The 12,462-nt window shown below is 43.8% G+C and overlaps 1 protein-coding gene across 1 annotated transcript in view; it reads right to left on the reverse strand.

Annotated features, from left to right (window-relative positions):
- Window positions 1-694: 694 nt before the first annotated feature.
- LOC115355642 (E3 ubiquitin-protein ligase TRIM39-like) overlaps window positions 695-12,462 on the reverse strand; it is a 30,957-nt gene continuing 19,189 nt past the window's right edge. The window contains exon 5 of the mRNA XM_030046499.1: window positions 695-1,468. Within this exon, the coding sequence (XP_029902359.1) occupies window positions 924-1,468 (545 nt within the window). The 3' untranslated portion in view covers window positions 695-923. The remainder of the gene's footprint in view (window positions 1,469-12,462) is intronic.

Below are 12,462 nucleotides of genomic sequence, written 5' to 3' on the forward strand. Positions count from 1 at the left end.
CCATACAACTGTACAAAATGAAAAATAAAAAATCCCGCAGAGGACGTAACCTCAGGCCTACGTTAAGAAAGCTTGCCGGAACATATGGGTTTTAATATGTTTTCACAGCAGACTCAGGTCTTGGAAATGGAGGCAGAGTGAGAGGTCTTCATCTTCTCCGCATCTCTTCCGTGTCTCGGCCTCCACGTCAGTCTTTACAGCGCCGCTTCCCGCCATACAGATGTTTACAGCGCCGCGTGCTTTACGACAGGTGAAGGTGTTTCAGTTTCAAAACTTTATTGTCCTGACAGACATTAACAATAAAACCCCAAACCCCAGAGAGAGAGACAGACAGAGAGAGACAGACAGACAGACAGACAGACAGACAGACAGACAGACAGACAGAGAGATACAGACAGAGAGACAGACAGACTGAGACAGACAGAGAGACAGACAGAGAGACAGACAGAGAAAGACAGACAGACATTTTAATACAGAATGTGTCACAAAATTATTTTTTTCCTTTATTGAATTAAATTCAGGTCAATAACATGAAATTCACATTTTACATTTTTCATCTGAAAAGCTGTAAATGTACTTAAATATACTTAATATAAATCAAATCAAAATAAGTTACAATGAACAACAAATAAAATGCAGGGAAAAGAAAAAACCTTCAGAGAGTAGATGTGAAATATGAAAGTGATCTAATGATTTTTGCCAATTTGTGATTCCAAAAATGATCTTTGAGGAAAGTGTTGAATAACTTTATTGACACTCCCATCGTGACAGAACGAGCAGCGTGTTATGAATCTCTCTGTGGCGGCAACTTGTCATGAAAATCGACGCTGCTAAAGTTATTAAAATGAACTGAACTGATTGGATGTTGCCAGGCAGGTTAACTGTGTGATGTTAGAAGTGTTTCTCCACACAGGAGGAGACTCTCACTCCATCTGACACAGAGACACTGAGGAACCATATGACCAAAACCCAAAGCCAAACCCAAACCCCGGGTACAGAGGCTCAGTGAATGTGGAGGTGAAGGTGTGGAGGTGGATCAGTGTGTCAGAGGAGACGCTGTAGAAGGACAGAGAGCCAGCAGGCCAGTCCAGATACACTGCCACTCTGTTAGAGGAGGGGGGGGCAGGGATGTCTGTGCTGATGTTGTTGTGGCTGACAGAGAAACTTTTATCAGAGCAGCTCAGACTCCAGGAGTTTTTGTTCCATCCAAACCTGCTGTCAACACCGTCTCCTGTCCTGCTGATTCCTCTGTAAGTCACTGTGATATAAACCCGTCCTTCCCACTCGACCTCCCAGTAACAGCGACCAGTCAGACCATCTCTACACAGGATCTGTCTCCAGCGTTCAAACCTCTCTGGGTGATCAGGATATGGCTGCTTCTGTCTCACTGCTGCCACCTTCCTGTTGTCCTCAGACAGGACGAGGCGTCTGTGTGCTGTGTTTGTGTCCAGTTTGAGTTCACAGGAATCTGATGGAGAGAACAAGACACAAAACACCAGCAGATTGTTATCTAACACACCTGTTGTCTTTATTATCTGTTGCTTTATTAACAGTTTCAAGTAAATCGTTTAACACGTTCATGATGCCAGAGCTGTTTATATGGAAAGCAAAAGGTTTTTATGGTAAATATTTTTTTTTGTCTTTTTATCCCTGTTTTTTCATTAATTTAATCTCAGTTGTTTTAATTATGAACATTGTAGGTTATGTTTTATGTTTTATCTTATTATATCTTGCTATATAAAGAAAAACTTTGTAGTCTTGTTTGTAGTGCAATATGTGATCTATTTTATTTTATATTGTTTTATTTATTATATAATGTATATATTTTAATTTCTTTAAATTGCTATATATTTCTTACTTAACTTTTCTCAGGGATGCACCAACTCAGTTTCTTTGTATGCTGTCCTCAGTAGCACAATAACAATAAAGCTTATTATGTCTTTTGTCTTGTTTCGAAAAATGCAAAATAATTACAATAATAATTATCATAATGATCATACAACACATACACTATATTACCAAAAGTATTCGCTCACCTGCCTTTACTCATATTATGAACTGAAGTGCCATCCCATTCCTAACCCATAGAGTTCAATATGATGTCGGTCCACCTTTTGCAGCTATTACAGCTTCAACTCTTCTGGGAAGACTGTCCACAAGGTTGAGGAGAGTGTTTATAGGAATTTTTGACCATTCTTCCAAAAGCGCATTGGTGAGGTCACACACTGATGTTGGTCGAGAAGGCCTGGCTCTCAGTCTCCGCTCTAATTCATCCCAAAGGTGTTCTATCGGGTTCAGGTCAGGACTCTGTGCAGGCCAGTCAAGTTCATCCACACCAGACTCTGTCATCCATGTCTTTATGGACCTTGCTTTGTGCACTGGTGCACAGTCATGTTGGAAGAGGAAGGGGCCCGCTCCAAACTGTTCCCACAAGGTTGGGAGCATGGAATTGTCCAAAATGTTTTGGTATCCTGAAGCATTCAAAGTTCCTTTCACTGGAACTAAGGGGCCAAGCCCAGCTCCTGAAAAACAACCCCACACCATAATTCCTCCTCCACCAAATTTCACAGTCGGCACAATGCAGTCTGAAATGTACCGTTCTCCTGGCAACCTCCAAACCCAGACTCGTCCATCAGATTGCCAGATGGAAAAGCGTGATTCATCACTCCAGAGAACGCGTCTCCACTGCTCTAGAGGCCAGTGGCGGCGTGCTTTACACCATTGCATCCGACGCTTTGCATTGCACTTGGTGATGTGTGGCTTGGCTGCAGCTGCTCGGCCATGGAAACCCATTCCATGAAGCTCTCTGCGTACTGTACTTGGGCTAATCTGAAGGTCACATGAAGTTTGTAGCTCTGTAGCAATTGACTGTGCAGAAAGTCGGCGACCTCTTTGCACTATGCGCTTCAGCATCCGCTGACCCCTCTCCGTCACTTTACGTGGCCTACCACTTCGTGGCTGAGTTGCTGTTGTTCCCAAACGCTTCCATTTTGTTATAATAGAGCTGACAGTTGACTGTGGAATATTTAGGAGCGAGGAAATTTCACGACTGGATTTGTTGCACAGGTGGCATCCTATGACAGTTCCACGCTGGAATTCGCTGAGCTCCTGAGAGCGGCCCATTCTTTCACAAATGTCTTGTTTCACAGTCTGCATGCCTGAGTGCTTGATTTTATACACCTGTGGCCAGGCCAAGTGATTAGGACACCTGATTCTGATCATTTGAATGGGTGAGCGAATACTTTTGGTAATATAGTGTAGATCTGACCAAGCAATCTGATTGGTCAATCGGATGTTTAGAATGTGCTAAAATGAGCATGACAGCACGACTAGCTGTGCTCAAATGAAAAATACTGAATCAATCACTGAAAATATTACTCGGCCTATATCTTATTGCCCGTGTCTGTGTGGTTTCCATGGCAACACGAAAAGTTTCACTGAAACCCGCATCAAAAGCTGCTGCCAACTTTGTTCGCCTGCATAATGGACCGTTTTGTTGTCAATTTTGATTTATTTGGCGACCTAAGTTTGGATAAACGGCTGAACGAGGAAGACAAGACAGAAGAGAAAAAGCCGAGATATGCGAGAGTGACGAGTGAAGAGCTGGATCAGCTGGAGAGTCAGGAAATGAAGCCGGTACGACCCGGTCAACGTCTTGGGCCGTCAAATGTCTACAAGACTACCTGACAAACACCGGGCAAACAGCTGATTTCTCAGCTGTAAGGAAAGAAGAGCTGAACAAGATCCTCCGTGAATTTTATGGAGCTCAATTTATATAATAAAGAGAACGAAACGCCTCAGCAGATTCAGCACCACGGACAGTAGGGGAGACTGGGGACAGTTGCAACACTTTTTACATTACCCTCAGTTACTCAGAGACTATTTGGACTAGGCACACCAAATTTTTACATATTAAACCTACATCTGTCTGCTATATACCCATACCATTTAAAGATGGCTACATATAACATATCAATCACAATATTTATTTGAATAAAGGAATTCAAACGTTGCAACTGACCCCAAACCTGGGGACAGTTGCAACACGGATCAGGGACGGTTGCAACATATTAAAAAATCATTAAATTTCACCAATTATCTTCTGATTTTTGTCTGAATAAGCACAGTATACAGTATTAAAGTATTTACTAAGTTTTGTTTTGTGTAAAACATAGGCCTACCCTGAGTTAATGTGTAGATGTTACTGAAGCAATGTGTAGATGTTACTGAAGCTATAGAAACTCAATATGACTGTTTTCACAGGAAAATGTATTTAGTTTGTCCCATAGCACAGCACATACAACAATATACAACAATAACTAATTGCTCATTTTTGCTCAACAAGTTATTTGGGGAATTATTTTGTTTATCATTAGCATTAGTTTCTCATTATGATTGCCTGTTCTGTTCATCATGAGCAATGAAATATATTAATTGTGCCTATTTTGAGCTAAAAATCTTCAAAAATACTGTTGTGTGGTCTGTTTTGATATTAGCATAGGGACAGTTGCAACTGTTGCAACCGTCCCTGTGGTATCAGTCATGACAAAACACCATGTGCTAACTAGCCACAGTGACATTGACACATGTAAACGGTGTCACTGAATAGTCAACAAAACAGTGATTCAAGCTAGGTAGGTTTGGATTAATTCATACAAAAGACCAGGACAGTATGACAAAAATACAGCTCATGAAAAAATCTACTTTCATACCTCCAAAACAGTTTTGCCTTGATAAAAGCTGGACCAGATGATCAATATGGCCACTCTCTTGTTTGTGGGTAGAGGGTCTAACTGAGCATGTTCAGTGTGAGTGTCATCACTCTAGCATGTTTCTGATTGGAGAAATAAGGCTTGTTGCAACCGTCCCTTGTTGCAACTGTCCCCAGTCTCCCCTACCTGCTGAGGCAGATTCAGCACCACGGACAATACCCGCTGAGGCAGATTCAGCACCACGGACAGTGACCGCTGAGGCGGATTCAGCACCATGGACAGTACCTGCTGAGGCAGATTCAGCACCATGGACAGTACCTATAGGATTTTGGGAGAATGCGGCTGTAACTTTGATCTTGTTATTAATGTGTTGATGTTATCAGTTATTAATTAGCCTATTAATCGTTATTAATTTGTTTAGTCTTTATGAGTTTCCTAGGCGATTGATTTAATTAATTTGTCAATTTGTTTGCATCTGTGCATTGAAATGAACATTTAATAAATCAACACATCTGTGAAAACTGTCGTCTTATTTCAGAGGTAAACTGATAACAGCCTGAAAAGGTGATTCTATAACTCTGTTCAGCCTTAATGTGATTGCTTACTGTCGTTACTTTTGCTGCTTAGCCACATTAATCGGAGCTTGGAGTGACACACCCCCAGCTGAAATAAAACATCTGCCAGTGAGTTTATGAAAAGACAGATGCTTGTTGTGGCCGACACTGGAAAGCAGTAGGTTGTATTTAAATATAACTGTTAATATAAGTTGGTTGTAGTATAAATATCAGTCGATGAAAAAAAATATTTTTTTCCAGCGAATATTCCAGTTACAACATGATTGAGCAGCAAAGGAGTTTTTTGTTCGTATGCGTGACATTTATTCAGTTTTGGGAAATCACGATGTCTAGAAAACATGATAAGCCCACGTTGTTATGACCAGGGGTCATGTATCTGTTGTGTTTACTTTTTGTTGTGTGCTGACAGCTCTTTCTCTCCCCTCCCTCTCTGCATCAGAAATCAGCTGTCTGTTTTCATGAGCTGCAGGTGTGCGAGCCTCTCCCAGCTGACCACGTGACCGAGCTGCTGCCGCTGATTGGCTGATCATTCCCTTTAAATGCCAGCTGATCCCAGCCGTCAGTCTCTGACTCTCTGACTCCCAACCGACAGCAGCCAACTATTTCCAGCGTCTGTGATTTGAGTGTTAGATAGACATCGGTTTTGAATAGTGGAAAATTATCTGCCCTTAGCATTGTGTGTTTTGTGGTGACCCCGTCACCACCTTTGTAAATATTGTAAATATTAGTGAGAGAAGTAGCAGTCCTCTGTAGGAGGGAGAAGCCTTTTTGTTATAGTTCTTTTTCTCCTGTTTTACTTTAGATTAGGAGGTAGGTAAGTTTGATTGTCTTTTGTTTAATTTGTTTTCTAACAGGTAAGGCAGGGAGTTTGAGTTAGCGGTTTTATTTATTATTTTGGCTGTGCTCTCTCTGAAGTTTAATAAAACTGCTACTTTGCCTTCAAAATAGTGTATTGTTGGCTGGTGTACTTGGGAGTGGGAAGAGCAGGGCAACCATCGTGTGTGACCCTGGTGCCCCTAGGCCAGGGTCATAACATGATTTGGGGGCTCGTCAATTATTTTATTCGTTCGTCGTTTCGGGTAAGTTTGGTGAGTATTTGTCTTTTTGTCTCTGCTTGTCTGGCTGGCAGTCTTTTCTTTTGTGGGGGTGGCGGTATGGAGTTTAAATTGGAGGATTTCGCTACTGATCCAACAGTGGCAAAATTGGATAGATGTACGAGGGATGATCTGTGTCTGATTGCAACTTTTTTTGATGTGCATGTGCCTCTGAATGCAAAAAAACAAGAAATCAAGGAGCTAGTCTTTCAGGAGCTCTGTGCCAGGGGTTACTTTGAATCAGCTTCTGAAGTTGGAGCTGAGGGTGAAGCTGGTGTTACAACCCCACTCATGGACCCCCCTTCGCGAGGAATGAAAACTGAGGATCTCGCATTGACACTGCGTATAAGGGAGGTGGAGCTGCGAAACCGTGAGTTGGAGGTGGAAGCCATGCACTTGAGGGTAAGGGCTCTGGAGCTAGAGAGGGGAGCCTCTGTAGCTTCCAGTCCCATCCCAGCATCCCAACCACCCTTACCTAAACCCCGAGCTCGAGACTGCTTTGATGTGAGCAAGCACATTGCCTTAGTCCCACCGTTCAGAGAGTCTGAGGTTGACTCCTATTTTAATGCTTTTGAGCGCATAGCAGCTACTCTGAACTGGCCAAAAAATATGTGGTCCCTCCTGCTCCAATGTAAACTGGTAGGTAAGGCTCAGGAAGTATGTACATCTCTGTCTATAGAGGATAGTCTTAACTATGATATTGTGAAAGCCACCGTACTTCGTGCTTATGAATTAGTGCCTGAAGCCTATAGGCAGAAATTTAGAAAATGTGAAAAGACTGCCACCCAGACTTATGTAGAGTTTGCGAGAGAGAAAGGCGCGCTTTTTGACAAATGGTGTCAGGCCAGCAAGGTTAAGTCTATGGATGACCTTCGTGAGCTCCTCCTGCTGGAGGAATTTAAAAACTGTCTCCCAGAGCGTGTTGTTGTTTATTTAAATGAACAGAAGGTCTCATCTATTACTGCTGCTGCCGTATTGGCCGATGAATTTGCGTTAACGCACAAAAGTGCCTTTTCTCCTCCAATTCGGCGGGATCCAGTTCCCAGCAGGAGAGTTAGGTCCCCCAGAAGTGTTCGCCGTGACCCCACTGCTGTGTCGGAACAGCGGGAATGTTTCTATTGCCATGAGATAGGACACCTCATCGCCAACTGCCCCACTCTTAAAAAGAAAGAGCTGTCCAAAAATGCCAAAACACCCTCACCGGTTGGTCTGATTCACACCAAATCCACATCTATTCCTCCTCAGCCCTCAGTCGAGTGTGAGGAGATCGATGAAGATTTCCGTCCGTTTGTGACCAAGGGCTCTGTTTCTTTAGTGGGTGAGGCAGATAGCGTCCCAATTACTATCCTCCGGGATACCGGTGCAAAACAAACAATCATTCGTGAAGGTGTCCTACCTTTTTCGGCTGACTCATATTATGGCGCAGATATTCTGGTGTGGGGAGTAAAGTTGACTGCGGTGCGTGCGCCTCTCCATTTTGTCCAGCTAACCTCTCCAGTCGTGTCAGGCAAATTCAAAATTGCTGTGAGGCCCCAGCTGCCGATAGCTGGCATTGACTTAATTCTTGCAAATGATGTGGCGGGGGGGAAAGTTTTTCCGTCCCCGGTAGTTACTGACGACCCGACCTTCACGGTTTGCGTCTCGCCCGCTGCGCTAGACTCGCCCCCTCTGTTTCCTGTGTGTGCCGTCACTCGTGCGCAGGCACGTAAAAATGCTGACTGTGTGGAATTACGTGACTCTTTTCTGTGTGATTTTGTTCAGACGGGCACAATCCCCGAAACTTCTGAGTGTGTGGATTTAGGTGACTCTTTAAGTGATTCTGTTCAGACAAGCGCAGCCCACAAAAATGGTGACGTAAAATGTAACGTGTCTGTTGAGCTTTGCCCCGATGAGTGTCTGAAAATGCCAGTAGATAGGGAGCATCTCATTAGAGAACAGCAAACTGACCCCACTTTAACATACTGTCTGTCCCAGGTAAATAAGCAATCCCCTGATAAGACTGTGACTTACCTTCTGGATGATGGTGTTCTGATGCGCTGTTGGTCTTCGAGTGTTACACATGAGTCCGTGCGACAAATTGTAGTCCCAAAGATTCTCCGCTTGCAGGTCTTGACTCTGTCCCATGATCATTGTCTGTCTGGTCATTTAGGTATCAGCAAAACCTATAAACGCATTTTGCGTTATTTCTTCTGGCCCGGCTTAAAGTCGGATGTGGTTAAGTTTTGTCGTTCGTGCCACACCTGCCAAGTCTCTGGTAAACCGAACCAAAAGATTCCTGCTGCTCCACTGCATCCCATTCCAGTAATTTGTGAACCATTTGAGCATGTCATTGTTGATTGCGTTGGGCCTTTACCAAAAACCAAGTCTGGTCACCAGTACATCCTCACGGTGATGTGTGCAGCCACCCGTTATCCTGAGGCTATCCCGCTGTGCACACTGAAGGCCCGTGCCATTGTCAAAGCACTTGTAAAGTTCTTCTCCACATTTGGTCTTCCCAAACGCATCCAAAGCGACCAAGGCACAAATTTCATGTCTAAGATTTTCGCTCAGGTAATGTCTGAATTAAATGTCAAACACCAAACGTCCAGTGCCTATCATCCAGAGAGTCAAGGTGCCCTAGAAAGGTTTCACCAGACGCTTAAAAGTATGCTTCGCAAATTCTGCACGGAGTCGAACCGTGAATGGGATGAAGGGTTGCCTTTGATGATGTTTGCTGTGCGGGAAACTCAACAGGAGTCCTTGGGTTTCAGTCCCGCTGAGTTAGTTTTTGGTCACACTGTGCGCGGTCCTCTGCGCCTGTTGCGGGAGCGGTGGCTCTCCCACCAGTCCAGTGGCCAGAACATTTTGGATTATGTCAGTTCATTTCGGGAGAGATTACATCACGCTTGTGAAATGGCCCGTGAGTCTCTCTCCTCTGCTCAGTCCAAAATGAAGCAAAATTTTGATAAGAAAACTGTGGTGCGTTCTTTTCAGCCAGGTGACCGTGTTTTAGTTTTGTTACCTGTTGGTGGCTCTGTAATGCAGGCAAAATTCTCCGGCCCATATGTAATTGACCGCAAAATCAGTGACACAGATTATGTGATCCAAACCCCCGATCGTAAAAGGAAAACTCGTGTGTGCCACATCAACATGCTCAAACAGTATGTTGACCGCGCATCAAGTGCCTCGTCGCCGGTAGTCTCTCCGGTAGCCTCCGTCGCTGTCTCCCGGCCCGCTTATGACCCAAAAGATGACGGGCTGGATGACATTGGCGCTTCTGTTTTATGTGCTCGCCTGTGTAACACTGAGATTTTGTCCAATTTAGATGCCCATTCGGCACACTTGTGTGATTCGGCCAGAGGTGACATTAGTAAGCTCATCCAAAATTTCCCAAAACTTTTCGGTGGTACTCCCACCCAAACACACGTACTGTCTCACGACATTGACGTAGGGAATCACAAACCCATAAAACAGCACGCATATCGTGTCCATCCAACCAAACGTGCTGTAATGCAAAAAGAGGTAAAGTATCTCTTGGAGAATGGTTTTGCTGTTCCCAGTTGTAGTCCCTGGAGTTCACCATCGTTGTTGGTGCCAAAATCCGATCAGACCCCCCGTTTTTGCAATGATTATCGGAGGCTGAATAGCATCACCAAACCCGATTCATTTCCTCTCCCGCGCATGGACGATTTGGTCGACCGCGTGGGCTCGGCCAAATTTGTCACTAAATTGGACCTCCTTAAAGGATATTGGCAAGTTCCACTTACACCCCGTGCCTCTGAAATTAGTGCCTTTGTCACCCCGGATCATTTCCTGCAATACACCGTCATGCCGTTTGGTCTACGGAACGCACCTGCCACTTTCCAGCGGCTGATGAATACAGTGTTGTGTGGCGTTGAAAATTGTGGTGTATATTTAGATGACATTGTTGTGTATTCATCCACCTGGTCTGAACATTTGGACACTCTCTGTGACGTCTTCACCCGGCTGCAAAACGCTTCCCTCACCCTCAACTTGGCCAAGTGTGAGTTTGGGAAGGCTGTTGTAACATATCTGGGCAAGCAAGTGGGACAGGGTTGCGTTAGCCCTGTCTCTTCCAAAGTGCAGGCCATTCTGAATTTCCCAGCTCCTCAAACGCGCCGTGAACTCCGCCGTTTTCTGGGGATGGCTGGATACTATAGGGCCTTCTGTAAAAACTTTGCTGACGTCACAGCTCCGTTGACAGGTTTAGTTAGTCCTAAAACCCCTTTTCAGTGGTCGGGGGAATGTCAGTCCGCTTTTGAGGCTGCTAAAGCTCTCCTCTGCAGTGCCCCTGTGCTCGCTGCTCCCAACTTTGCGCGTCCGTTTAAGTTGGAAGTGGATGCCAGTGCGCATGGAGCGGGCGCAGTGCTCTTGCAGGAGGATGACAGTGGCATTGACCATCCTGTAGCCTATTTCTCCAAAAAGTTCAACAAACACCAGTTGCACTATAGCACAATTGAGAAGGAGGCCCTGTCTTTGTTGTTGGCTCTCCAGCATTTTTCTGTTTATGTTAGCTCCAGCCCAGTGCCCACTGTCGTTTTCTCCGACCACAACCCACTCGTTTTTTTGTTCCGGATGCAGAATAGCAACCAACGCCTTATGCGCTGGTCTCTTTTACTTCAGGATTTTGATGTTGAAATTCGTTATAAGAAGGGTTTAGACAATATTATGGCTGATGCACTGTCTCGCTCCTAGTTAGTGTAAAAAAAAAAAAAAAAAAAAAAAAAATCAGACATGTTCTGTAGGGGGAACATGTTTGATTTTCTTTGGGTGGGGAGGTGTTATGACCAGGGGTCATGTATCTGTTGTGTTTACTTTTTGTTGTGTGCTGACAGCTCTTTCTCTCCCCTCCCTCTCTGCATCAGAAATCAGCTGTCTGTTTTCATGAGCTGCAGGTGTGCGAGCCTCTCCCAGCTGACCACGTGACCGAGCTGCTGCCGCTGATTGGCTGATCATTCCCTTTAAATGCCAGCTGATCCCAGCCGTCAGTCTCTGACTCTCTGACTCCCAACCGACAGCAGCCAACTATTTCCAGCGTCTGTGATTTGAGTGTTAGATAGACATCGGTTTTGAATAGTGGAAAATTATCTGCCCTTAGCATTGTGTGTTTTGTGGTGACCCCGTCACCACCTTTGTAAATATTGTAAATATTAGTGAGAGAAGTAGCAGTCCTCTGTAGGAGGGAGAAGCCTTTTTGTTATAGTTCTTTTTCTCCTGTTTTACTTTAGATTAGGAGGTAGGTAAGTTTGATTGTCTTTTGTTTAATTTGTTTTCTAACAGGTAAGGCAGGGAGTTTGAGTTAGCGGTTTTATTTATTATTTTGGCTGTGCTCTCTCTGAAGTTTAATAAAACTGCTACTTTGCCTTCAAAATAGTGTATTGTTGGCTGGTGTACTTGGGAGTGGGAAGAGCAGGGCAACCATCGTGTGTGACCCTGGTGCCCCTAGGCCAGGGTCATAACAATAAGTTGGTTGTAGTATAAATATCAGTCGAGGAAAAAAAATATTTTTTTCCAGCGAATATTCCAGTTACAACATGATTGAGCAGCAAAGGAGTTTTTTGTTCGTATGCGTGACATTTATTCAGTTTTGGGAAATCACGATGTCTAGAAAACATGATAAGCCCACGTTGGCTGACAAGGACTAGTTAACGTCAGATCTCATGTGTTTCCACTGAAACGGAGAGAATACTAGCAAAAAAAACTTTGATATTTTGAGAGTGAAATACCCACAGTATAAATACATTTTGATTATACATTTTATTTTGTTAGTAATAGTTGTATATACTTCAGTGATGCTAACGCTGTCCGCATCACTGTCCTGACAATAATAACAGTCAAGTACACCCTCTCGTATAATAATGCTTAATAATAACTGTTGACATTATTGTTATTACTATTATTAGCATTAGCATTATTGGCACTTCTTATTGTTGTTTTGTTATCATTATCATTATTATTATTATTATTGGTAGTAGTAGTAGTAGTAGTAGTAGTATTACAGTTTAGCAGCAGACACATAATAGAATGTGGTCATAATTCATTATAACTGGCCTGTCAACATGATCAGTTCTGTTTTGTGCC

The sequence above is a fragment of the Myripristis murdjan genome, chromosome 23, assembly GCF_902150065.1.
Source record: "Myripristis murdjan chromosome 23, fMyrMur1.1, whole genome shotgun sequence".
Lineage (NCBI taxonomy): Eukaryota > Metazoa > Chordata > Actinopteri > Holocentriformes > Holocentridae > Myripristis > Myripristis murdjan.